The sequence below is a fragment of the Bos javanicus genome, chromosome 6 (genome assembly GCF_032452875.1).
Source record: "Bos javanicus breed banteng chromosome 6, ARS-OSU_banteng_1.0, whole genome shotgun sequence".
NCBI classification, from domain to species: domain Eukaryota; kingdom Metazoa; phylum Chordata; class Mammalia; order Artiodactyla; family Bovidae; genus Bos; species Bos javanicus.
Window position 1 is genome coordinate 21064365 of NC_083873.1, and position 27543 is coordinate 21091907.

General features: G+C 36.0%; 1 protein-coding gene across 2 annotated transcripts; it reads left to right on the forward strand.

Annotated features, from left to right (window-relative positions):
* The first annotated feature begins 243 nt into the window (after positions 1-243).
* On the forward strand, positions 244-27543 carry CXXC4 (CXXC finger protein 4). 2 transcript variants are annotated; one of them, XM_061419486.1, is made up of 3 exons: positions 244-1323; positions 1980-2065; positions 20741-27543. In XM_061419486.1, exons 1-2 carry the CDS (start codon positions 244-246, stop codon positions 2040-2042), a joined length of 1143 nt encoding a protein of 380 aa, XP_061275470.1. In that variant the 3' UTR covers positions 2043-2065; positions 20741-27543. The 2 variants fall into 2 exon arrangements, with proteins under 2 accessions (XP_061275470.1, XP_061275471.1); XM_061419487.1 differs by lacking the exon at positions 1980-2065.

Below are 27543 nucleotides of genomic sequence, written 5' to 3' on the forward strand. Positions count from 1 at the left end.
GGATAATGCAAAGGAAGACGCTGCCTGGGAATTCACCGTCTGTGGAAATGCGCCCCAGAGAGGAATAAAGCAGTCCTCACCTTGCTCTCCCCACCTGGACCCACTTTCCTCTCCCGCCTCGGCCCCCACCCCAACATCACCATCACCCCCTTCCCTCCCCCCCACCTCCCCCCCTTCTCCACCCAGGTGTCGGACCAGACGGTCCCCACTTCCACCCTGCACCCCTTCTTTCCCCCTTGCACCATGAACACCAATGTCTGCGTGGAGCCCGGGCCGAGCCCGGAGGCCCCGGGCTTGCCCAAGGAAAGCCACCTGCCCGAGGGGTCCCTGAACAGCCTTGTGGATTACAACTCGGAGATGGAGCGCTACCGCTCCTTTGCCACCTCCTTCTACAAGACCAACGGGGGCGCCTTCCCGCAGGCCGCCAAGATCGCGCGCATCACCACCCCCATCTTCCCCAGCAGCGCCGCTGCTGCCGCGGCCGCCGCGCGCATCGGCATGTCCCCCTGGAACTGCGACAACGCGGCCACCGCCGCCGCCGCCACCGCCATGCTCTGGGGCAGCGGCGGGGGCGGGGGCGGCGGCGGGGGCGGGGGAGGTGGCGGCGGCGGCGGGGGCGGCGGCGGGGGCGGTGGGGGCGGCAGGAAATCCTCCTCCGCCGCCGCCTCCTCCTCCGCCTCCTCCTCGGCGATCCTCCCCGCCGGCGGTGGCGGTGGCGGTGGCGGCGGCGGTGGTGGCGGCGGCGGCGGCGGTGGCGGCGGCAGGACCAGCATGCACCACCGAAACGACTCCCAGAGGCTGGGGAAAGCTGGCTGCCCGCCAGAGCCATCGTTGCAAATGGCAAATACTAATTTCCTCTCCACCTTATCCCCTGAACACTGCAGACCTTTGGCGGGGGAATGCATGAACAAGCTCAAATGCGGCGCTGCTGAAGCAGAGATAATGAATCTCCCCGAGCGCGTGGGGACTTTTTCCGCTATCCCGGCTTTAGGGGGCATCTCATTACCTCCAGGGGTCATCGTCATGACAGCCCTTCACTCCCCCGCAGCAGCCTCAGCAGCCGTCACAGACAGTGCGTTTCAAATTGCCAACCTGGCAGACTGCCCGCAGAACCATTCCTCCTCCTCCTCGTCCTCCTCAGGGGGAGCTGGCGGAGCCAACCCGGCCAAGAAGAAGAGGAAAAGGTGTGGGGTCTGCGTGCCCTGCAAGAGGCTCATCAACTGTGGCGTCTGCAGCAGTTGCAGGAACCGCAAAACGGGACACCAGATCTGCAAATTTAGGAAATGTGAAGAGCTAAAGAAAAAACCTGGCACTTCGCTAGAGGTCAGAGGAGATGATTTCTTGTTTCCCAGTCTCCCCCCTTCCCTCCTCACTCCCCTCTCCTCTCCCCTCCAGGGCTTCTTGTCTGGCTTCAAGATGCAGTCCCCTTTTCCTGAAGCTTCATTCAGGTTGTAAGATACAGTTGGTGGTGGTTTGCGGAGGGCATGGCCTCTCCTCGCCCCCTCCCCACCTGCACTTCGCCTGGAACCGCCCTCCAGATGCGGAAGGGCGCCCCTCCTTTTTTTTTTTAGCTCTAGGAGGAAAACTAATGTAATTGGTTTGAAAAATCAGAAGTTTCACATTCAATATGGTCAAAAATTACCCTCGGTGGTTTAAAATGCCCCCTTCCCTCTTATTATTATTTTTAAAAGCATCTCTGCCCAAAGGGTCGGATACATCACATTCTATATACTTATACTGGGCAAGAGAGACCTATTAGTGACCCAGTTGTAACTGAGGACACAGTTTGTGGCACACAAGCCTACATTCCCTTTTACACTCACACACACACACACACACACGAACACACACACACACAGAGTGATCATTGAAACTAACGTGCATGAATTCAAAAGGGGATTTTGATTTTCTACACTCTTCTAATTTTTTTTCCTTACCATGACAAAATTTTTCTGTTTTCCATTTTATTTTCTGCATAGTTGGTATTTTTTCAGAAAGGGGAAATAGTAGAGAAAACTGAACACCACTTGCAGTTTTTTTAAGGAGAGATGACAATTTGTAGCAGGTGAGATGGTAATTTTATTTACATAGTTTAGAAACTAAGGATTCCTAAAACTCAGTTACAAAAAATATAAACTTGGGGTTCTGTGTTTAACAAAGTAACCACTATGTGGTCACAAAATCGTCCTATACATCAAGCACTGTTTTGGTTGATACACTATATGGTCAATGACAGTTTCTTTTCCTATGTGTGCTTAAAACAATGTACAAATAATCACTAAAGTACTTGTTATATTAGGCTTTCGGTTATGTAAAACAAAAAGATTGATGTGTTTGGTGGAAATTTCATACAGTGACCTGATCACAACAAAAGGGGGAAAATGGAAAATCAGAAGTAAATGGCTTTGGTGATATACTTAGTAATGAAATATGGACAGATAATCATATTTAGCCTCTTGATATAATGCACAGAGTAGATGGCTAAATGCTCATATATAGGTGATGGATTTAGCATTAGGGAATATTCTATGGGCTGGACTGTAGGCTGAGAGTGGTTCTCACAAGTTCTCATCAGAGGGAAACCTGCATAGGAGTTTTCTCCAAGAAGGACTGGCCTTTGAAAGGAGACTTAAAGATCTTTGCAGGTTTGGATGTAAATAAGATACAGATTTTTTTAAGTTTTATTGATATAAATCAAAGCAAATAGCACTTTGTAATTCTCCTCAAACAAATATTATGTTGATATCATCATTGATTATGATCAATTCCATCAAAATATTGCATTTATTCCTCCTTATAAGAGAACCCATGTCTGCTGAAAGTTTGACTTTATTCTAGGCTGGTTTATTACATTGCCTTTGGCAACTCTTCTTAAGCAAAGATAGTAGCAATCATAAAGGCATGGATCATGTGTTTTCTTAGGTGGAAAAAATTTGTTTTTAGCTTTGAAATATTTTCTCTGGATTAATTTATTATAACTTCTTAAGGTCTCCAAGGCCCATGGGAAATTAAAATTTAGTTCATACTTAAATCTTCTGTTAATGCTTAGTCGATGAGCACTACCTGGCTTTAATTTTTTTACCCTTGAACTATAGCATCTAGAATTATAGAATCTAGAATTATAGATTTGCTGTGGTTAAGTGGACTTCATCTTTAGCTAGACCTATGTACTGCCTGCATTCCAATTTATTGTATGTAGTAGGCAGGACCACTGAATAATTCTGATTTATTTAGGAAGCAACCTCTCTGAACAAGTTTAATGTGAATACCAGTAGGTTTTCTGCACAAGTTTCTATGCTGGTTTATTAGTCTAAACAAACTTCATAAGTTTCTTTTTTCTTCCTTTTGATAGCTTTCCCAAAAACTTCTTGTGATCTTTATGTTCTTTAGCTTTTTTTTTTAATCACAAAATTCCATAGTATTACCTTTTCTTCTTTTTAAAAATTCACATGGAAAAAGATCTATTGATCTTCAGAAAGTGGGATGTAGATGAGAGGGGAAACATATTTCTCTCTTTGTGGAGCTCTCTGAAGATGTTCTCTTACCTACATACCCTTTCCTACCAGAGAATTGTTCTTGGTTCAAGGCTAAGATTATTAGTGGAATGCAATTTGGCAGAAAGAAAGCAAAAAAAAAAAAAAATTAATTGGCTAAGATTCTATCTAGGTCACTTTTAAAAGGAAAGGCAGCATGATTGCCTCAAGCACATGTGTAACCACACAGTTACGGTTGTAGGAAACCAGCTGGACGCATGTCAGAGTGGCAGGGTTTACAGGACTGAACCAGAGCTGAAACAGTGGTTGCAGGATGGTGCAAAGTCCCCCTGCTGACCTGCCTCCCTCTCTAATTTGGTTTTTGTAACTTATCATCATCTGTGGAGATGTTTTAGATGTCAGATAGACTCCGGAGCTGAGGATAGTAATTTGGAGATTCATTATGGATATTACCTGTGGATTTCAGGCTTAAGTTCAGTAGCTAATATTTATTGGCTTTAAATTCATATCTGGACTATAGTCATTGCTGATACTAGTATTTATCACTTCAAGTCCCATGTGCTCTTCTTTCCTTTGACTTATTCTCATGCCAAGGACTGGAGGCATAATCAGATTTTCAGGGTGAGTAAACTGAAATTAAGACAGACTCACATGGGTGTGTTGGGCCTCTTGCCCACATTTTTTAAAGCCTCCCCTCTGGCATTCCTTTTAAAATTGCTTTACTTATTTCCACATTTTCCTGATAAGTCTCAGGTGTAGGGCATCTTAATTCCTTAAAAATTTATTTACAAAATCACTGCTTTATAGTATTTCATATGATAAAAATGCACATAACATAAATTTAGCTTTTTGGTGTTATTGTGTACTGTATAATTGTATATAACACTATTTGTTCAATCGATTGCTGTACTAAAAAATTATCACTGATTATTCAAAGCAGTCATGCTGTATGCCCTTGTGTGACAAAACTTATCTTAATAACTTGTATCCTAAGTGGTTAATATTAAGTTCTCAAATATTTTTAAAAACTTATCATATATCATGATAAGTTCTATGATAGACCTTTGTCTCATACAAAAGTAGTCTCATACAAAGGTATTCCTTTAGTTTTCGTATTCACAGCAGTTACATTTCTTATACTAAGATCTAACTTTTAAAAATCTCTCAACCTAATCTTACTCAAGGGAGAAAGTCATCCCATGGGCCACCCCAGCCTCTCTTAGTCCCTGAACATTGTTCAGGTGACATGATTGATCTCTGTGGGACAGCATTAGAGACCACACAGATCTGGTTTCTCTCCCATTAGCTGATTTATGGAATTACATTAGTCAGCAGTGCCTCAGGAGTGTTCCCTGCCCCCATTCCTGGCTGCTGGGTACACAGCGCCAAGGCCACCGCCACTGATGCTTTCCCTGAGCTGGACAAGGGACTTAGAAGAGGCATGTTAGAGTGAAGAGGCTGAGAAGCTGGAAAGTCAGGAGCAAGACAGTCTTTTTTCCCTCTCTTTTCTTTTCTCTATTTTCAATTATCTGCTGAATGGACAGGCCCTAAATTATTTTCCACAAGTCAGGTCAAGCTCCTCAGGGGTCTGGTGGAACCCATGAACTGCAACACACCAGGCCTGTAGACACACACATAAAATAGTTGTGTCACTCAGATTCAGAATCTGTATGGTTAAATAGTGAAACTGGTCACCAATTAAACATGTCGGATAAGTTCTTGAAGTTGATGACCAAAAAAAAACTAGAGGTAAAATATGAATGTTTCATATCTTAAATTGTGATACATAGTGGTTTATCATTTTATATCATAATTCAAAAATGGGTTTTCAGATTGAAGAGTCAGAACCATGCCAGTATAAAAACAAAAATTTTTTGATTGGAAAATGTAAATATATAACTATTGAAAGAAGAAATTTTTCAATAAATTCAAACAAAATGATAATATATTAACACTGGAATGTAGTATAGAAACAACATAGAGAAAAGATCCAGAATTTCATAAATGTTAAGAAAAAAGCACAGAAAAGTTCAGCTTTGGCTGAAGTCAGAAAATAGATTTGTAGCCAAGGCAGCAAAGTATTATACAAGTCCAATAAGATTCTCTTTCCATCACTAGATTTAATACAAGGTAGTCAAAGTTGTTTTTAAAAGAATCACACATATTTAAATAATTCCTAAATGAAAATAATTCCCTTTCCTATCCAAACATCATGTAAATTCTAAGCAATCTTTTGGATGGCAATTAGGAATAGTAAAATGAAAAAAATTAAAAGCATTTGTAAATTATCCTATAAGAATGTTTGTTTGAAATTCAGTCAGCACCAAGCAAAATTTTTAAAAAAATCAGAAGCCGATAAGAACAAAAACAAACTTTAGACTTTAATCATACAAAAATATTTGGATATTTTAAACAAGAATGGAAATTGTATCCAGTGATGAAGTAGATAAAAATTACTTGATTTTTAAACTTTTTAATTAATTGATTACTGAAGCATTGTTGCATATTTTTATTAGTCAACTGTTTTTCTGGGTGAATAGTTAAGATTTTGGCACAGTTCAGACTTACAGATTGACAAATACAGGACAATTTATAAAATAGTCTGTAAGACTGAAAATTGAAAGGTGTGTCAGAAGTGACGGGCGTTTCATCCGTATGTGCTCTAGAGTACGCAGTTGGAGATTGAAGATCTATGTCAGGGTGACTGAGAAGATGCTGGTAGAATATTCCTTCTGGATATAAACATAAAACATTATTGGAGTTTTCCCCAGGAATAGGTTATAGTGTGGCTTTAAAAAATCTCTTCTGAAGTGGTTGGTGCTCCTAGAACTTACTGTTCAATCTGAGTTGGTCAGATTGGTCTTGTATTAGTTTACTTTTACTAGAAAACAATTCAGTTTTTATTTTTGCTTTGGAGAAACGCAACAAAATGTCCTGCTATCCAAACATTTCACAAGCATGGATATGCTCAGTTTCTTATGTTTATTTTTATTCAAATTATACAAAATTTTAAAATAAATTCATTCATCATATAAAAATCACTACTTAAATCAATAGGTTAAATTCAGGATTTATTGAAAGGCCCATGTAAATATGCAAGTTGGAGAAAGGACTACTTCTCTTTTAGTTTTCCTCTTATTTTTAGATTAGTTTCTAAAAAGTAATAATGAACCCAAAGTAATGGTAAAGTCATTTTATAAGTGTGATTTTTTAGTCACTGATTAAAATATCAGATGATCTTGGCTGGGAAAGTAGAGCACTCTAGAAAAAGTTTGTTTTTTTTTTTTTAAACAAAACTTGTTTTTAAGAAAGTACTTTTTTGGTGGGATTGGTATAAGTTGTGAGGATTTTGTGCATATATAATTTAATTTCTTTATTTGTCCTAGAGTGCTTCTGTTCATTCTTAACATACTTTTTTCATTGAGCATTTATGCTGTTATCCTTAGCAGTTTCAAATTATTGGAGGAGGGACACACGGGTGGTTTTATCCCTCAGTCACATCTTGTTCCATCACATGCAAACACCTGTACTGAAATTGAATTATTCTGCAGGGTAATCGAAAAGCCTGCCTCCATCCGGCATCATATGTTTTCTGTTGTTTATTGAGTTATGTTGCACCATACTTCAGATGCGACAGCCATTTAATAATGTTGAAGACTTAGCTCTGCAGGGGCTAAAAGGATCCCAGCAGGCTTGTTAACTTCTACTCTAAAACATTAGGAAAGATATTTTTTCCTCTGTGAAACTTTAGGGGTTTCTCTTAATTTATTTCAAGAACATGAGCATCCAAAGCCAGATATGAGAGTGAGCCTGTGAAATCTCTGTTTCTGTTTTTTGATATTTAACCTCTTTATTTCATGGTATGTTTCTTATTCAAAAGAAAGTGGCAAAGCAAACAACTGCTTTTTCAGAGAACTAATGACTAAAGATAAATTTCTTTGGCTGATATAAAACCAAATATAAATTCTATTTAGAAAATATACTACTAGTTTCTTGGCTTTTCATTTCTTTTATAATTAAATTTGTATTTGGGCCACGTGGCCACATTTAGATGATAGGTGGTGGCAGGAGCTACTAGCTTCAGGTAACTTACCAGTGGAACAATGTTAGCTACATCAGCATAACTTCTCTGAACATTTCCTCAACTGTGAAATGGACATAACAATATCAACCTTCATTACAACTCTTTGATACTGTATGTAGGTTCATATTCTCTGCATCCTGAAAGATGCTATATGATTTCTCATTCCTAATTTAAAGTCATCAATAAAAAGTAGAGAAGATGATTATATTTACAGATCATTCCGTACACCAGCAAGTTATTTGTAGTTATCAGGAATTAAAGCCTAGATAGATTATTTTGTGATTTTGAGCTTTCTGAATATTGTTTTAATCATGCAGTTCACCAGAGCTCTGGCTTGATTTCACTTGGAAGGGGATAAACCTGATGGACAAGTTTCCCTTGTTCTTGTACCTGTATTGTCAAAAGCCTGGGAAATCTGCACAGGTTACCTAGGGACCTTTGTCACCATGGTGAGCCAATTTAGACAATTTAGTGCTCTTCCTCCTTTCTCACCAAAGGTACACTACTGCCATTAATTTCTATATCTTTTAATAAGATTGTGTGTGTGTGTGTGAGTGTGTTTCACTTTACCAACTCAGTACCTTTGTTTAGCTGTTACTTTCTTTATTTGGGCAGACACAGGGAGTTGTTCTAAATGTGCATTAGTGAGTTTAGGAAAATCAGTGTAAGAAATGGTTAAATGCTTATCACAAATTCTGATTGGAGATTGTATTTAACAAATACTGAAAAATTGTAGAGTTACTCTTGTTCAGAAGATAGGGGTGTGTGTGTATGTATGTGTGTGAGTGTAGGAAATTAAACAGGTAGATAAATATTTTGAGATTAAAAAATGAACTATGTAGAGCTTTTTCTCTTATTAAGAAGAGAGCATTTATGAAATGAAAAAAGTGAGCAATAATAGAAAAGCCTAGTGGTTTTCTGGGAAAAAATAATGTTAAGTCCTAAAATATTTGAAATACTATCCAAGAAAGCTTTAAAAACAAGGGAGAAAGGAATATGCAAGCAGGCTGCAATGCAGTATTAGAAGGAGTTTTGTAAAGACAGGATATGGATGTCTGCTTTGCTTCAGCAGTTATAGAAGTTTCACGGAGAATGGAAACTATAAAGAGGGGAAGATAATGTTTTCATACTTGACTTAGTACATTTGGTTTGGAAGTCAGAGCTAAGTCTCAAGTTCAGTGGAGTGGCAGCTGACTCAGAGACAAGGAAAAACAGATTGTGTTTTAGATGATGTTATTGTATTTACTTATGCCTTTGAAACATTTGGTAGAATAATTTCAGAGTGTAAGTGAAAGAAGACATCAAGATGGGTGGAAAATGGGATCCTATTTGGGTGTCATTTTCATCTAAATTAATGTTTCAGAGGACCTTCTGGAGCAAGTGAACAAAAGTGTCAAACTATAGGGGAAACTGGGCTGAAAGTGCTATTTCTTGCTCAAGGACTTAAAAAAAACACAGAACCAAAGCAAACCAAACCAAAAACGTCTGAATGATTAATTGTATCAAAAGGATAGAGATCAAGAAGGATAAGAGAAGAAAGGGATAAATTACTTTATCAGGAAGAGTCATGGGCATTTCTGTATGGTTCAGCAAATCTGGCAAATTCCAGAGAAGATACATTGTCTCCAAAACTTTACAGAGTGAAAGGAGATGAAATGAATTTTTTAAAGAATAGTAGCTCTATAAGTTTAATTGTGTGGAAATGATGATTTATGAGTGACAGTGAATCAGTGGCAGAAAAATAACTGTGCTGGGGGAAGACTTCTCTATGGTAAATATCTTATTTATAGGTTAAATGAGATCAAGGTTGGTTTTAATGGAGTCAAAAACAAGTAAGAGATAAAATTCTCAATTCTACATAGATGGATGCGAAGTGAGATGTGGAATCTTCTAACAAACCCTAAATATGTTGTATGCTCTAATTTTCACTCCTGAAAAGCAAAATGGAGAACACCAGCCTTTAAAATTCCAAAGGCTATAAATATTGGATCTTCTATATAAGGCTGCTATCTATCTATTGTTAAATGTGTTATGATGTGGAGTGGTTTTCAGTTTTCCTCATGTGATGCTCTTCACATGTATATGTTATTTGTATGGCATGAACTTGTAGATAGCACATTGGTGGTATATGAGACCAATGTGTTGGCTTATGGCCAGGATTTTTAGAAAGTAGAATAGATTAGAGTGGAGGAGAAAATATATGAGTGCATCACATGTAGTAAGAGCACATATTGTTAAGCTTCGGTTTTAATTATGTATGTACACATAAATGTGTGTGCATGTTCTAGGCTGCTGTGTGAAATGTATTTCTAACTTGGTTGCAGTCAAAAAAGTTTGAAAAACACTAGTTTAGTGACAGCAACAAGTCTACTGAACAGATATGTAGTGAAGAAAGAAATTATATTTGTAAATGGAATGATGTTAACAAGATAAAGAGTAAAATTTAAATGTGTTTCTGTAAGTAGCGTGTCTTCTCTCAGGCAGGTCTGTACATATGAGGTAGATTTATAAATTCATGGTGTATGCTTAACATATGGTAAACCCTTGATAAGTTCCATTCAGAGTATCTTTAGGTAGGATGAGATTGTTGGATGGCATCACCAACTCGATGGACATGAATTTGAGCAAGCTCTGGGAATTGGTGATGGGCAGGGAAGCCTGGCGTGCTACAGTCCATGGGGTCACAGAGTCAGACGTGACTGAGTGACTGAACTGAACTGAGGAACTATTATTTTCTAAGATTTGTAAGCAAGAGCTGTGAAACACATACACATATATACACCTTGGCTTAAAAAACTCAAACTTTTCTTTGTTTCTAATTACCTTCTTAAAATACCCATGTAACTCCATAACTCTACACCTTACTCTTTCATCCAAGACACTTAGCTTCCTAATTACATTCTTTATTCTCAGGCCACAAAATGGACACATTTCAAAGATATGATTGTACTTTTAGAAAACTCTGAATGCAATCTCACACCTATTTAAAAGCCTTGAATTCCTTGCTCCATCCTTGGCTTAGTTCTTCCCAGATCTAGATAAGAAACAGTGCAGTTGTGATTTCTACTTAGCTGCCTCATGTGGTCATGTGGTGTAGTATTGTCTTCTATTACTACTCCAGAATTTTTCAAGGAATAAGAAAAGAAAAGAAATACTGGCCTTGAATATTTGAACACAGTGAGAATCTACAGTATGACTTGTTATTTCAAGTGTATTTTATAGAGTGCTGGAAACCTTTGTATGAGCTGAATAAGGGAAAGGGCCACATTGAAAGGAAGAAGTAAAGGAAGGAAGAAAAGAAGGAAGGGAGGGAGGCAGGCAGACTGTAGTGTTATAGTTTAAAGGGAACTAAGAAAGGAGCATTCTGGCAGAAAGGACTGTCATGTTCAAGGTCATCTTCTTGAGTCTGGTTTAAATAAGAAATGAGTAGAAATGGTTAATGCCTCAAACTTTTTTGAAAGATGCCACGAGTTTGGCTAACACTCAGCATCATTTCATTTACCTTAGTGGAAAAAATAGTTTCCTGTAAACTGACTAGATTTTTTTTTTCTTCTAATTCCTCTTTAAGAGTTACTTGTTCAAGTCTGCAATTGGAAACACTGAAATGACAGGATGGGAAAACTAATGCTCAAATTGATGAAGGAGTTTAGGGATATAGAGGCCATTCAGCATCTATAAACAACTGACTGTTCAAATTGGCAGGGTAATTTTTAAGTGGTAATTCAGAGAACTTCCTGGAAAATACAGAATTGCGCATATAGAAAAGACTCCAGAAAATTGATGAAAGAATATTAATTATGTCTTATGAATCCTATGCCTGAAAAATGTTAGGCTTGTTAATTTACTCTGCTAGTTAGTTAACTATGCAATTGTGACTGTGTGTGCATGAAGGTGGAGCATACGTGATATACATAGAAAAAGAAGTAGTACATGGAAAACCCCTGAGGAGAAATTTGACTTTTAAGGACTTGCTCAGCACAAGATGTGCTGGTACCCTGTTAGGAGAGGATGCTTAAGAGTGTGTGTCCTCTTAATGATGGAGATGACTAACTAAAATGCATTTCCAAAGAGGTAACATGTAATAAATTGATTAAATTATAATTGTTGACTATATACCTTTTAATTTTATTATTTAAAAAGAAAATTAAGGAAAGAAACCAAAAAATCAAAATGACTGTGAAATTTAAATATCTGATGTAATGTCCACTGCAGTTATTAAAAAAACTTTTTTTTAAAGAAAAACTCCAAAAGCAACATGTGATTCTCAGAAGTACAGTTTTAACCAAGTACATTTTTTTTTATTATGATAACGTCTAATGACTATGAAATGTTTGGCATTTTCCCTAAATTCCTCCAAGTAGTTAATGGACATAAAACCTGCTTTGATTTCTAGGCTGGGTCTATCTCAGGAGTTGGGTTTTTGTCATAGAAGATTCTGAACCAAGTGAACTTAAGTGGCTGCATTCAAAACACTACAGAACTTAGTCTAAGCAAAAATTTCTATTAAACTTCTTTTTGGATTTTATGTAATATAGAAAAAAATAATATTTCTCAAATTCCAAGATCTATAATAATCAAAGAAAGGAACTATAATTTGAATTCTTTATAGAGATTAAGTATAACTGTTGTATTTTACTTGAATGTAAGTTAGAGGCTGTCCAGATCATAACTTTTGAATTTTAAAAATCACCTCTTAATTTTTTAAGTGACCTCCCGTTTCTTCACATTTCACAAGAATATTTCTTCTTTTCAGTATGAGGAGACAGTTCACTGTCTGCTTTAAAAAGAAAAACAGAATTTTTAAAAATTTCCCAACAACTTGATCATGAAGAGAATATTGGTGGTTTTTCAATAATTAATTAGCAGTGATCTCACCTAAACATATTGTTGTAGTCAACAGTAATCAGTAGAGTGATTTTGAGGGCAGATAGAATCATTTAACTTGTGGCTTTGCCATATATATGAATTCATATATTCATATGTATATTCAGATTCATTTATTATAGAACCATATCTATTTGGATATATATTTTTCATAAAGATGTGTCATTCTTGACAATATTGATTTTATTAACCTAATTTTCACTTTTTAAATATCAATTTTGTTTTCATTTCCTTTCATACTTCCTCCTATATGTAACTGAAAAATAGTATCTAAAATAAATTTTCAAAAACTTCTTTTTTTTTCTACCACAGGCGTAAAGCTTTTAAAACTGAATGTTAATAAAATTTTCCACATTTTCAAAAAAAAAAAACAAACTTCTTTTATATTTTTGGATTTTTGAAAATGTTGTATCTTTCTGCTTATCCTGATATCATGCTATTATATTTTATTTTTATAAATCCAAGTATATTTTAATCACTAAACTACCTATGTGTAATACAATAATTTACTTATTATTGGAAGGATGTGATTTGAAGTGTTTTTATCAAAAGTAATTGAAATATGATCCTTTACAGCTTTAATCAAGACACTTGCCTGAAGTAGTTACGTTAGATACTAGGACCAAAAGTGGGTGCATTTTTGGCCACTTGTAGGCCAGTTTGAGGAGAAGGCAATGGCACCCCACTCCAGTGCTTTTGCCTGGAAAATCCCATGGATGGAGGAGCCTGGTAGGCTGCAGTCCATGGGGTCACTAGAGTCGGGCACGACTGAGCGACTTCACTTTCACTTTTCACTTTTATGCATTGGAAAAGGAAATGGCAACCCATTCCAGTGTTCTTGCCTGGAGAATCCCAGGGATGGGGGAGCCTGGTGGGCTGCCATCTATGGGGTCACACAGAGTCGGACACGACTGAAGCGACTTAGCAGCAGCAGCAGCAGCAGGCCAGTTTGAATCTTGGTGTCAAACTGTTACTATTCTTCCTACCAACCCACTCTTTTCCCATACACACATCTCCCTTTGGACAGTTGTCTTTCTTACTGGTTTAACTACCAGGTTGATTTGATTTAGCACTTTTCCAACCTAGTATACAATCTCATCTTTCCATTTACAAAAGTTAGCTAAGTTTAAAGTCATGCCATTGCAGTGGTGATGGGGAGGGTGTGGTGGTCTTGTAGAAGGAAGGAAAAGGAAGAGCCCTCACATTTGCCAGGCATAGGGAGTAGCAGGAGCAATAGACTACACAGAATCAATACTAATGAAAAAGCCATCTCTGGGTTCCACCATTAATCAGAGAAATCCTAGCCACAGATGTCAATTTGGAAACCAGAAATTTGGAATGCTCCTTATAATCATGATTAAGACCTCCAAAAATTTGGGTCATAAAAGTTATGCAGTTACTTATTTGGTTCTTTTCTCCCTTTTAAAGAGGGGTCTAATACTCCAGTTAGTGGCATGTGATAGGTGTTTTTAATTTATATCTGGATCATGGCCAAGATAAGGTGTGAGTATACCAAAGATTTATACAGTTATAAGTCAATCTGAATTATAAGAAAAATTAATCTGATAGATATCACATACATTTTATAACAGGAGAAAAAGAGAAAGTAAGGAAGATGTGCTTTAAAAAATGGAAACATTGTGTACTTATATTAATCCATATATCCTAAAACATTGGAATTATTATTGAAATATTGGTATTATTATTAAGATATAAAGTTGCTTTTATTACAGTAACAGTGAATTACTGGACTGTGAGCTTATCATTTATCATAAATTACTTGTTCTCTCAAACTTACTGACCTATGCTATACTTGTGCTTGCTAATAATTCTTATAGTTATTGGATTATGATGTTTAAAATATACTATTTATAAATAGGATATAGAATAATAGTTTTGCCTAAAATGTTTGAAAGTCTCAACATTTACTACATATAATTTTAGGCCATATTTACTAATAATGCAAATTTGTAATCACATACATGTGTGTGTGTTTTGACATTCACAATATTGTACATATAAAACATATATATATATATATGTTTATATAAAATAATTTTCCATTTCTCCAGTTAGGTTTTGAAATTTTGTCAGCACAAAAATTAAGAACCTATATAATTTGATATTTTAGCATTCTCTGTGAATCAAATCAGAAAAAGTAGTGTTTTTTCTTTTTTTTTTTACCATCAGGATTTTTCCTTTTGTTCATCCATAATACTCCAAAGTTTGTTTCATATGAAGCCAAAACAAAATATAATCAAATATCTAAAGGCAAACCATGAGCCTTAGTATTCTTTATCATATTTATTTATGTGTTTCCTATTGCAAAATTTCAGTGATTCATTAAGGTTTTCAAGTTCTATTGCAAAGAGACAAATCGAATGCAGTAAGAGGTTCCGGTTTCAAGGACTTAGATGCTCAGAAGTTTAATAAACTTATAGTGGGGCTTCTCACAGTGAAAACAACACTTCAAAAGAGTTTAGAAGAGGCTGTGTTGGCTAACTGCAGTTCGAGATTGCTTTGTTTTTGGGTGGAAAAAGCATACTTCCCATTATTATATGGGGATCAGAAAATGATTGGATGATTTATGCTTCTTCAATTAATAATAAATGGGGAAATAGGACATTTTTGATGAATATAAGAGTAATGGTACCCCAAAATACTGACTTCAGCTTAGAATGTATTGTATTAAAGCCATCCTGTTTAACAGCAGAGTTTTGAAGGCCTGGGTGAACCACTGAGTCTTTGGATTAGAAACTACATGAATACATATTGGAAGGATATATTTAACTTTAGTTATGGAATTTGCTAATGTCTTAATTATATCTCAGTTTATAACTTTCATGCATTCTGAAGCAAATTTCAACATCAGGTTGTCTTTTATATGGTCTTTGAAAACATGTGTCTAGCTTTATTAAAAATGATTAGTTTTGTTTGGTGTCCTGAATACTGCAACAAATTTTACATACGTATCTGGCTAGACATGAATAGCCAATCCCGTATAAACTCATATGTATGAAGATACAGATACTCAATTTCAGCTTTTAGGAGATGAGTTTTTATTAGAGTGAACATATTTTAAACAAGAATATGTAGATGTGTGGGGCTTCCCAAGTGGCGCTAGTGGTAAAGAACCCACCTGCTAATGCAGGTAGATGCCAGAGACAAAAGTTCAATCCCTGGGTGGGGAAGATCCCCTCGAGGAGGGCATGGCAACCCATTTCAGTATTCCTGCCTGAAGAATCCCATGGACAGAGGAGCCTGGAGAGCTACAGTCCATAGGGCCACACAGAGTCAGACACACCTGAAGCGACCTCACACGCTTGCTTGTACATAGATGTGTGCCCAACCTAAAGACACAACAGTTCATGTGACTGCCTCGCAAGCACCAGAAGAGAAAATTATGCTCAAATTCTTAAGGTAGCAGATTTGGGGATGTCTGTTGGTTTTTAGGTCATTTAATAGTTTTTTCATTGCTGATTTAATGAGAATCAAACTGAAATACATTTTTGCCAAAGACATATTGATAATTTTTTGTATTCAGTTTTTTAAAAGAAGTAAATGTAAAATGTACTTAGGCATGGATTACACAGTTATGTTATTCAACAATTTGCTTTTTAAAGTTACTTAGGAGGAGAACAGAAGGCATTCCTTTTTTTTTTTAATTTCCCTGATGATCAGTGAGGAGCATCTTTTCTTCTTTTTTTTTTAAAAATTAATTCATTTATTTTAATTGGAGGCTAATTACTTTACAATATTGTAGTGGTTTTTGCCATACATTGACCTGAATCAACCACGGGCGCACATGTGTTCCCCATACTGAACCCCCCTCCCACGTCCCTTCCCATCTCATCCCTCAGGGTCATCCCAGTGCACCAGCCCTGAGCACCCTGTCTCATGCATCAAACCTGGACCGGCGATCCGCTTCACATATGATAATATACACGATTCAGCGCTACCCTCTCAAATTATCCCACTCTCGCCTTCTCCCACAGAGTCCAAAAAAGACTATTTTTTACATCTATGTCTCTTTTGCTGTCTCGCATATAGGGTCATCGTTACCATCTTTCCTTTAAACCTGAAGGTCGTCCTGGTGTGGCGCGTGTAGGGATGAATTCCCCTGACATACTTCACAGCAGTCCTAGAAGGAGAACTAGGGGCTGCAGGTTTCTCCCCAGGCCTCCTGGGAGCAAGGCTGCTGTTTGTCAGTGTTGGCACCTGTGTGAGCCTTGAAGGCTGCTGATCAACTCAATTCTATTTGTTACCTCCCTGCTCCCTTCTCTTCCTGGGGAATCTGGCTTCTCTGTTACTCCCGATAAGGGATAACGATTTCCTGCAAGCATCACTGAGATCCAGAAAGTCACTGTAATCTCATCAACTGTGTGACTCCACAACTGGGACTCTTGAATTTATATAACCCGATGGGAGCTGGTCAGGGTGCTTAATCGCCCACATTGCTGTGCTGAGTCCCCCAGTCATTTAAAATAGAAATCTTCTCATAAAGATGACCTCATTATGGCCGCAAATTAGGACAGACTTCATCAGAACCCATAGTTAAACCCAGTATTTTACCTGTGAGAACAGTTTACTACCCTGTCCTGGCTGAAAAAAATTCAGCCCAGGCCATAAGGAATTTTCCAATGATCCCAGTGAAGATTGGGTAGGAGGCTGGATATACATCCAGTCTTTTTGCATGGCCTGTGTGACGCTGAAGAGTTTTGTTACCTTTTTTAACCCTGAAATAAAACAGAGAAGCCTCACCTTGAGTTTCTGGTGAATGCCTTGAAGATTTATTAAAATTAATGCACCTGTAGTTTTCCTAAATTTTCTCAAACATTTTAGGTGATTTCCCAACTAATCATTTTTAGGGTTCAACCTCAAAGATTTTAATACAAGGGAGAAATAATTTTTAAAAGAAGCATCTCTGCTTACCTTCTCCCTTCCTCTTTAGCAACAAATTGTTTGGAGATACATACCAGTCTCAAAATTGTATACATACTAATATATACACATGAGTCCTATGGACTGTAACCCTCCAGGCTCCTCTGTCCATGGAATTTTCCAAACAAGAATACTGGAGTGAGTTGCCATTTCTTACTCCAGGGGATCTTCCCAACCCAGGGATAGAACCCACACCTCTTGAGTCTCCTGTATTGGCAGGCAGATTCTTTACCACCGTGCCACCTGGAAAGCCTTTCTCACATTTGCATTATCTAATTTTTAGTGCTAACAAGCATTGAGAAGTGATTATCTTTTTCTTTACAACCATGACCTTTGATTGCAGGTGGCGTCTTATAAAGCTTGCTTTTTCTAAATATTGCAAATAAAATTGAGTGGTGGAGAGGGGCACAGGAAGAGCCAAGAGTTGGAAGAAGGATTTAAAAATGAAACTAAGGCATAAGGAGTTCATCTTATTTAAAAAATGTGCTCCATATATATTTCTTCTGTTTATCTTCATGAACATATATGTTTATCACGATACAAGATATATAAGTATATACTTAGAGTCTTGTTTCCAGTTGGCATCTGAAAGCAAGTTGGCATCTCTATGTCATATACTGTACACATAAATGTGAATATATATGAATATATATGCACATGTTTATTTTTCATATGTGATTCTGCAATGCATGGATATGCTTGGATCTAACTTATCTTGTTAAAAATGACTACATTTATATAAGTATGCATACTTATATAAAATGTATTCTTAGTTGGCATCAGGCAGCAAGTTAGCATCTGGTGTAAACTAAGTTTTCATTTACTGCTTATATATGTGTGTTGTAAATTATGAATATTAGGATGAATGAATATGTTTTCTTATAATTTCATAAGTACCTTTAATAATGATTAAATATGTGTCATGAGAATGTATAATTACATTTATCATTTAAAAGGTAATTGTAAAAAGTAGTAAAGGGGTTTTTCTCCTCAGCCAAGTCAAATGATGGGATCCAGGTATGCATAGTGAACTGGAAAGAGGAAGACATATTAAACTATGAGGAATATGGATTACGATATTAATAAGTACTATTTTTATGGGACCGATGGACCTTTTTTTAAAATTTATTTTAATTGGAGGCTAATTACTTTACAATATTGTAGTGGTTTGTGCCATACATTGATATGATTCAGCCATGGGTGTATATGTGTTTCCCATCCTGAACCCCTCTCCCGCTCTCCTCCCCATCCCATCCCTTTGGGTCATCCCAGTGCACCAGCCCTGAGCACCCTGTCTCATGCATCAAACCTGGACTGATGATCTGTTTCACATATGATAATATACATGTTTCAATGCTATTCTCTTAAATCATCCCACCCTTGCCTTCTCCCGCAGAGTCCAAAAGACTGTTCTATACTTCTGTGATTCTTTTGCTGTCTCGCATATAGGGTCATCGTTACCATCTTTCTAAATTCCATATATATGCGTTAGTATACAGTATTGGTGTTTTTCTTTCTGACTGACTTCATTCTGTATAATAGGCTCCAGTTTCACCCACCTCATTAGAACTTATTCAAATGCATTCTTTTTAATGACTGAGTAATACTCCATTGTGTGCATGTACCACAGCTTTCTTATCCATTCATCTGCTGATGGACATCTAGGTTGCTTCCATGTCCTGGCTATTATAAACAGTGCTGCGATGAACATTGGGGTACACGTGTCTCTTTCAACTCTGGTTTCCTTGGTGTGTATGCCCAGCAGTGGGATTGCTGGGTCATATGGCAGTTCTATTTCCAGTTTTTTAAGGAATCTCCACACTGTTCTCCATAGTGGCTGTACCAGTTTGCATTCCCACCAACAGTGTAAGAGGGTTCCCTTTTCTCCACACCTGGACCTTTTTGTTTGTGCTTTTAGAAAATACTTTACAAGCTAAATATTTTTTGTATACTTATATGCAAATTTGAATTAGATAGTGTTAGTTTGTTCTTAACACATTCATTGTGATGTATATGGTATTGATTATGAGAACAGTTTTTTAAAATCCTTTTTAGTGCAGATAGCCAGCATGGTTATTTTATTCAATTAAAATTTCATTTGAATCTTAATCAATTAATAACAGTTAAATTTTTAGATGACATTTCTATGGTAGGATTGTGTCAACCTAACAAGTCATATATGAAAAGTAAATAAAAGCTAACCTCGATTATTAAAGAGTATTTGTAGTAGAATTTTTATATATGTTCTGAAAATTCAGGTGCTGTTAACACTGTCTGAAGATGTGTTTATGAGGAGTGTGTGTGTGTATGAGTGCATTCTTTTATACCTCCTATATATTTTGGTAATATTCAACTTTCCAATTTATATACTTATTCATCTTGAGCAGCTATCTTATAGGCTCCATAGGTTTGTTGGACAGATCTAAGGAAGAAAAGGAAGTTTTCATTTGCCCCATATCAAGATTTACTCTTAGCTAGTTGTTCCTCATGTACCTTCAACATATACTCATGTGATCCTGTTTTATAAAGAAGGGTATGGAATGATGAACTACTGTAATGTTAATATATAAAGGAAAATTTGACAGCTTAACTACTGTTTATCTAGCAAAATCCCCATAGTAACTGTAAACTTCTCGTTAAAAGAATTGCTCATATGTTTAGTGTTGCCTGTTACTCCATTGGAAAACTGTAGTATTTTTCCGGTGCAGAAAGATATTTTTGCTCTATTGAGTATCATTGGTTAGTTGTAAGTTTGTTTTGTGTATATGACATTATTTTGTTGCAAATGCAGACATTTTAAAATAGAGGTATATTTTTCAGTATAGCTCATATCAGATTATATGTAGGAATGTTTAGCATTAGTAGTTAAATATAGAAGCAGTATTGATGTTACATTTGTTGTTGTCCTGTCATAAAAGAAATTCTCCAGAATGAAGAAACTATTTCACTAAATTTGAAACATCAGCCTTACATAGGCTGCGTATGTAGTGGATACAGATTTTTAAGTACACTTGCTGGCTGATCTTCCTACTACTGGTTAGTAGTCTGTACATTCCCCTTTCTTCTGATTGCCATCCATGTTCTAAGCTGTGTTTCTTCTATTTTTTAGATCAGTGTGCTTTAATCATTAGATTTAGTAAATTAGCGTTAAATTCAATATTCTAATTTTTGTAATATTCTAAGATTAAACATTTATTTTTTAATTAAATGTTGAAATATGCAAGTCATTATTTGTGTATTGCTGACTAGAAATATTGTTGAAGTGTAAAGGAGAAAATCTAATTTTATATTGGCATAGAAAGAAAGCTTAACTTGTTTTCTTGCTCTTTTTTTATAGAGAACACCTGTTCCCAGCGCTGAAGCATTCCGATGGTTCTTTTAAAGCAGTAGTATATCTTATTTTCAAGGCATTTGGAAGTGAAGGGCAAACTAATGTCTTGTTTTAAGAAACTGCTTAGTCCACCACTGAAGAAAATATCCAGATATTATTTTCATTTTATGTATAGGGGTTTCTTCAAAAAAAAAAAGTGGGGGAAAAGAAGAAAAAAAAGACGTATAAAAATAATCTGGGAGCCTGGGGAATTGGCCAGTCTATTTACTTTCAATACACTGATTCTTTCTTTGATGTAATTTAGCTATCCTAGTGAAGTTGTTGTCTATTTTGAAAGTGGCTGTAAAAAATAAGTCTGGGTAAGCCCCTGCTGTAAAATCATGTATCTTTGCAAAGTACATATCTATACTTCATTTTCAAATATATGTGTTTCAGGACTGTAAACTGTACAGATAGCAGCTTGTATTTTGTGTGTTTAGACACAAGAGGACAATCATGTCTGAGCATCTATGGAGATTAACAGTTTGTTCACAACACTCCGGTTCTGCGAGTTAAATCTGGAGCAATAAATTTTAGCTTTAAATATTTTTTTGCCAGTTGTTTCTAGGAGCAGCAACAGCAGTGGCATGTTTTGCCATGCATCTTTCCGTAGAGACTTGATGCCAAGTTTTACAAGACTAAAAGATGATGATGCATCCAGCAGTTACCTTCCGTTGTATTGTTCTAAGAGGGGAAGATATTAGGAAAGTTTCAATTAATCTTTTGAGCACTATATTAGAGTAGTGGTTATGCACTTGCATTGCTTACAAACGAGCTGTACAGAAGGGTATACCTCCCAAATCCTTAGTGTAGTTGACTTGTCTTGGGTGGCACTGTAAGACGGAGTACTCAGAGTAGTTGAAACATGCAGAATCTGTTGTATAACTTTTTTTTTTTCTTTCTTTAAACAGTGTTTTCTAGGATACAGGCTAGAGTATCATATCTTAGGGGAGAAATTCATGACTGACTTTTTTTTCCCCCCAGCCCAACATGGGTTTTTTTGTTTGTATGTATTTTTTTGTTTGCCTGTTTTTCTGCTTCTTTTTTGGTAGAAAAAAATAAACACTTAATAAAACATATCCAATTGTTTAAATTCTATGTATGATATTAAAAGTGTAGTTTTGTTTTAAAATTTCATTACATAAAGGCCTCCTGCATCGAGACATGGCTGGTACATTTTTAAGTTCAAAAGAGTGAAACACATTCATGGAAGTGAGGCTGTTAAATCTCTTTTGATCTTCCTTTCTCACAGCCTCCCAGTTAAAACCGTGGCCTTCTTGTAGGCCCTCCGTGAAATGCTCCATGTTTCCCATTCCCATTCTCATCACCATCACCAGATGCTTCCATTCCTGAGAAGACAGGGCCACAGTCTATGGAATTCCATAAATGCAAACAGCCCCCAAACAAAAGGAGTAATGCTTCATAGGACCTGAGCTACCTTTTCTTCATAATGTTTGGTTTTCTTCTGCAGTCAGTGTTCTTTAGGCTAGCCCATTATGATGGGCTATGATTTATGATGGCATGATCCCTAAGAGTTTTAGTTCTCCTCTCTCTCTCTCTTTTTTTCCCCCAAATTATAAAGACTGTTTTCAGCTTCAGAAATAAGACAGAGTTTAGCAAAAACACATAGAGTATGCAAGTTTCCATATTACTGTACCTTTTTGTTCTCTAGTCACAAGCCAGCTGTTTTAGCCTGTGACATCCATTGACCTGCTGACAACTTAGCAACATGGATCAGGTGAAGAAAAATAACTTGAGAGAGGATGATGAAAGGAACTGTAAAGTTTTAGAAAGACTAGCAGACGAATAATTTTAAAAGGCTAGTTGTAGTTATGAATGGGAAAAAATACAGACAGAAGAGGTTTTTTTAAAAGCAGAAGGAGCACTTCATTGCTAGAGTGCTGGCAGGGGGGGAGAAGGTACTTACAAATGCCAATGTGAAAAACAATATGACTTAATTTGCCTAGAGTATGGATACAAGGTCTACAGTTACTGTCAAATAGCCTTTTTGAAGAAAATTCACGATGTATTACACTTATCCATGTTTAGAGAAGAAAATTATCGCAAATTAAAACGCGCTGTATATTAATTTTGAGATAGCTTTCTACTTGATGTATATTCCTTTGAAGGGTCTAGTTAGAATTTCTATTTCTGCTGTGGGACCAATAAGAGCTATAGGAGTTCTTTCTTTTTCCATTTTTAATTTTATTTGACTTTTTTTAACCGATTTGCTAATGAATTACGAGTAAGTGAAAACTTACTTTCACACTTGAATGGTAAGCTTGCCTGGCTTTTTGGAAAGTGATCATTGTTATTACAGAATTGAAACAAACTTTTATTCAGGCTACGTTAGGCATACAATAACATATGAAGATCTCATCGCAATGTACTGTGAGTCTAAAATACATGCTAGTATTGCATGTCTTGATGTGTTTTTGTTTTCTTAAAGAATTAATGAGTTTGTATATTGTAAAATGTGATTTTTTTACATGTGAATTCAATTTTTTAATGAAATAATCTGTTAATTATTGATATGGAGGAGTGCAGCTTTTCTTGAATCCCTTATGTGTTTTTATTCCTGATGTTGTTCTTTTTTAAACCACCCATTTTTTAATGTTTTGGGTTAAGCTATTTATGTAATGGAGGGTGCATATAAGGTTCCCTTTGGTGATGCTGAAGAAAGGTATCACTCCTCTGGCCTCCCCTCAGTTTTCTCCCTTGTAAGTTGATGTATTGAGAACTTATAAAGCACATCATAGCAGCACTGAGGGAGTGATTGAAAGATTTACACTTTTCTTGATTCTTAAATACCAATGAAGTGTAACTTTTAAAAATTCCTTGCTGTATGTTTCATATTCAGAATCAAGAAAATTCAGAAGATAGCAGTCAGCTGTAAATCATATGGGGTATCTTTACAACTTAAAAATTACATCTCAGATAAGCCAAATAAAAAACTTTGTGTGAGAGGTCACGTACAGAGGTGTAGGTGAGGAGGTGCCATCATGCATCAGCGTTTGGGAAGACTATGGAAAGTACTCGGGCTGCTGCGTGTAGAGCAGTGGACCCATCCCTTTCCAGCTCTCACTCAGCACCCTTATATCACAAGAGCATCAGAGTGCAAATCTCTCTCTTTCCAGGCCTTCATCCCAAAGTGGCTTTCTGATGGATTCCGCCTGTCTGTGCCCAAGTGGAGGGCATATTTACAAACTAGAAATGTGTCCATTCTTGGGAGGGAGAACAGTAATAGGCTTCCCCCAGGGTAAGAATATATAAAAGTGTCTCCTGTTGCTTAATTCCAAATACCCAACTTTCTTCTTCTAAACACATTCGTAGGAAGCAAGAGATGGAAGACTTCCTATGAATTAATATTAAGCAGTCACTAAAAGAAAGGAATATTCCCTTCCTTTCATTCAGAACCCCTGGCATGTAAGTTGTACAATTAATACTAATGCATATAAAGTCTTTAAGTTGATAGTCTCTGTAATCAAATAATGAAAACAAGAAAGCAGTTAAATGAACACACTATTCAGGGTCAAATATGTTCAGCAAAAAACCGTTGTGGGTCTTTGATCATGGCTAGATTCACAGTGATATCACACAGTTGGTTCTCATGTAACAGCTAAATGTTTCAAATTTTGTTTTTATTAAATTTGGCAGTTTCACACTGAGATCTGTATTCCTAGTGAATAAAAGACAGTTACTATGTTAAGAGGGATTTCATTTTCACAATTGCAAGGAAGTCAGAGATATTTCAGGAACATGGGCCACAAAATGTACTCCTTTCACAGTGTTCTCCTATTCTGAACTGTGCAGTTATCTATTAAATTCTCTAATAGATATTTGTGTAAGGTGTATGTATGCTTGTGCAATTATTAAAAAAGCAGTTTTGGAAAACAGTGTATTTATTAAAGAAAATTACTTATGGGGCATGTACAAAACTGTAAAAAAAAAAAAAACTTAAAAAAAAACACATTCAATTTGCCCAGTAAAGTTGTTTTTGTGAAATTTCTGTGTTGTTGAATAAAGGACTTTAGTATTCAAAGATCTCTTTTTCCATGAACAAATTTTTATTTGTGAGATTTTAAATAATCAGCATATGATCCTGAAAGTCTAATTTTTTTTACGATAAAAACATTTTTCGTTCTAAACTTGCTCCTACATCAGCAGAATGAATACTGTTTATAAAATTTTCATAAAATGTTCCCATTTTGTTCATCTTTTTTCTTCATATATTTTTGTCTTTCTTATATATTTAAAGGAAAGAAAGAACATGATGCCTTTTATATTTCTAAAGGCTATATTCTTGTTGAAAGCTTTAAAAGTTCCCCGAAATAGAGGAAGAAATGAGTATATCCAAACTTTCTTCATTCATTCATTATAAGAGTGCCACGAGAAAGCTTTCCATGAACTCCTTGTGCTGTGAATGAAAAGTCTTGGTGATAATACTTAAAAGCATTAAGGTACATGAAGAAATACACAATACTGGAATTGTATCTTCAGCCACTCCCAGCAATACTCTGAGATTACCTTTTTATTGTGTTACTTTTTTATTGTAGAATATTGTGGTCCAACCTGCTTATTATTTGGTGGTGAAGGCACTTAACTATTACTTCACTGCTTCCCAGAACAAAGAGCTAATTATTTTTTGCTGCTTCATAAACTATGAGAAACTATTGTAGAACACAGTATTATATCTTGGAAATCATTAATATGGTTTCAAACATGGAGCGTTAGACAATTGAAAGAGTTCATGTTCACAGAAAAAAAGACCACATGAGAAGATTTTTGTCAATGTTATAAATTTCAAGATGTGTTCTGTTAGAATATCACTAGTATAAAATATCTTGGCCTTGGCAACCGAACTGGATTATATAGTGTGAGAAAGATGAATTAGATAACTGGAATCATGAGAGTTTCTGGGTATTCAGCAATTTTGCAGGTGAGTTGCAATGCTTCTTTATTATATTTTGGTGTAAGCAACAATATGGCAAAACCAGATTTTCATGATAATACTTTCCTTACTTGACATCTTCAAGGATACAAATGCTTTGAGGTTTATATGTAATGATAAGAGAATAATTCTTCAAAATAGCTTGAATTAACTAAAAAGGGAAAGACAGGGGAACTCTATAACTTATTTAGACATTGAACCAGATAATTTCATATGGCTTCTGGAAAATAATACACATTTTTAAGTGTCTTTATTGGTATCAGTTGTTTTAGTTGACATATTTTAGCAGAAGTTATTTCCCATTTTATTTCTACTCTTTTTTGATGGAGAAAAAAAATGTTATTTGAAATAAACACAGTGAACACAAATTTGAGATTTTATTTGCATGCATATCATAAGTATCATAAGTATAAGGACATTTTTGCTTATTTGTAAGTTTTGTTTCTAATCTTTTAATAACTTGGTTTAAGATCTATCTTTATGTCCTTTGCAATTCAGATTTTTTTGGCCATTTTTTTAGTCAATATTTATTTTCCATGTATTTATGTAAAATGGAATGTCAACTGTCTTTTCATTCTAAGTCTGTGCTTTGTTTACAATATGTTTCTTATGACAAAATCATTCTGGTTAGCAGGTGTTGTAATTTCACAAATTGGAAGCAATGTCCATGTCTCTTTCCAAGAACAGTACTTTTAAAAGCCATTCTAATCGTGTACAAAACTACATGTAAAGCATTCTTAATACGGGACTGAATTACTGACTTCTTTAATAATTAGATGTTAGGAGAATCTGGTTGCTTGGTTTGAATTATGATCTGCTTACGACTTTTCTGAAAAGTGATCTTCTGTTTCACATTATATGGCTTCAGGAAAATTGCACAGTTGGAAGGGAGGTTAGAAAAGAAAAACTTTTAAATGGCACTGTTTAACCTTTGATACCATCATGAAACATATGTAACTGAAAATTCTTATTCATTATGCCCATCAAAACCTTTTCTCACTTTTCATGACTTACCATGTAATTTCATTCATACTTTTAATTATTTATAAATATTTACAGTTTTATTAATATTGAATTAATGTGGGGGGGATGGAAATAGATTAATCTGTGTGTGCATATGTGTGTGTTGTTTTTAGCTGACACAATTCAATTCATGCTTCCAATAGCTAAGGGTCAGTGTAGATTATTAAACATCTTTCATGTAAAAGATTCTGCCACCATTCAGTTACAGTTGCAACTGAACTTAATGATTCAACATCTTATAATACTTCATATCTTCTCTGGGAATTAGGGAATTTGGGGAAGTCTACATGAAATCTTTTGAACATTTTAGGGGTGTTTTAATAATTTAACATTTCACTGTGTCCCACTTGCAGTCATTTGGAACTGTTTTGAAAATTATTTACACAAATTGCTCCCCAAATGTGTTATTTTCTTCATATAATTTGGACATTTTAGGTATATTTATGTATTATTGAGATGTCTATTTATACACATGTATATTTGAGCTTCAAGTGCACATGCAAACACTAATAGATTATTTAATCTGTAGCTTGTATACTTTGACCATAGGAAAAGACCTCTGTCCCTCTAAAATTTGTGATGTCTATGGAGCAGCAGCAAGAAGAATATTGTGAATAATTTTTGTGTTTGCAAACCAGCAATTGATTTAATTTTTCCTTTATTCAATAAGAATTATTGTGATCTTCAATGTGCCAACTACTGGAGACACCAAAATAAATAAAATGTTCCTTCTGACACATTTACCATCATCATGAAAGTCAACTGAGTGATTGAAATAAATACACAAATAAAATCA

Coding starts and splice junctions, on each gene's coding strand:
- CXXC4 (XM_061419486.1), top strand. CDS start 244: ATGAACACCAATGTCTGCGTGGAGCCCGGGCCGAGCCCGGAGGCCCCG. Junction 1,324..1,979: donor AACCTGGCACTTCGCTAGAG/GTCAGAGGAGAT, acceptor TTTTCTGCATAG/TTGGTATTTTTTCAGAAAGG.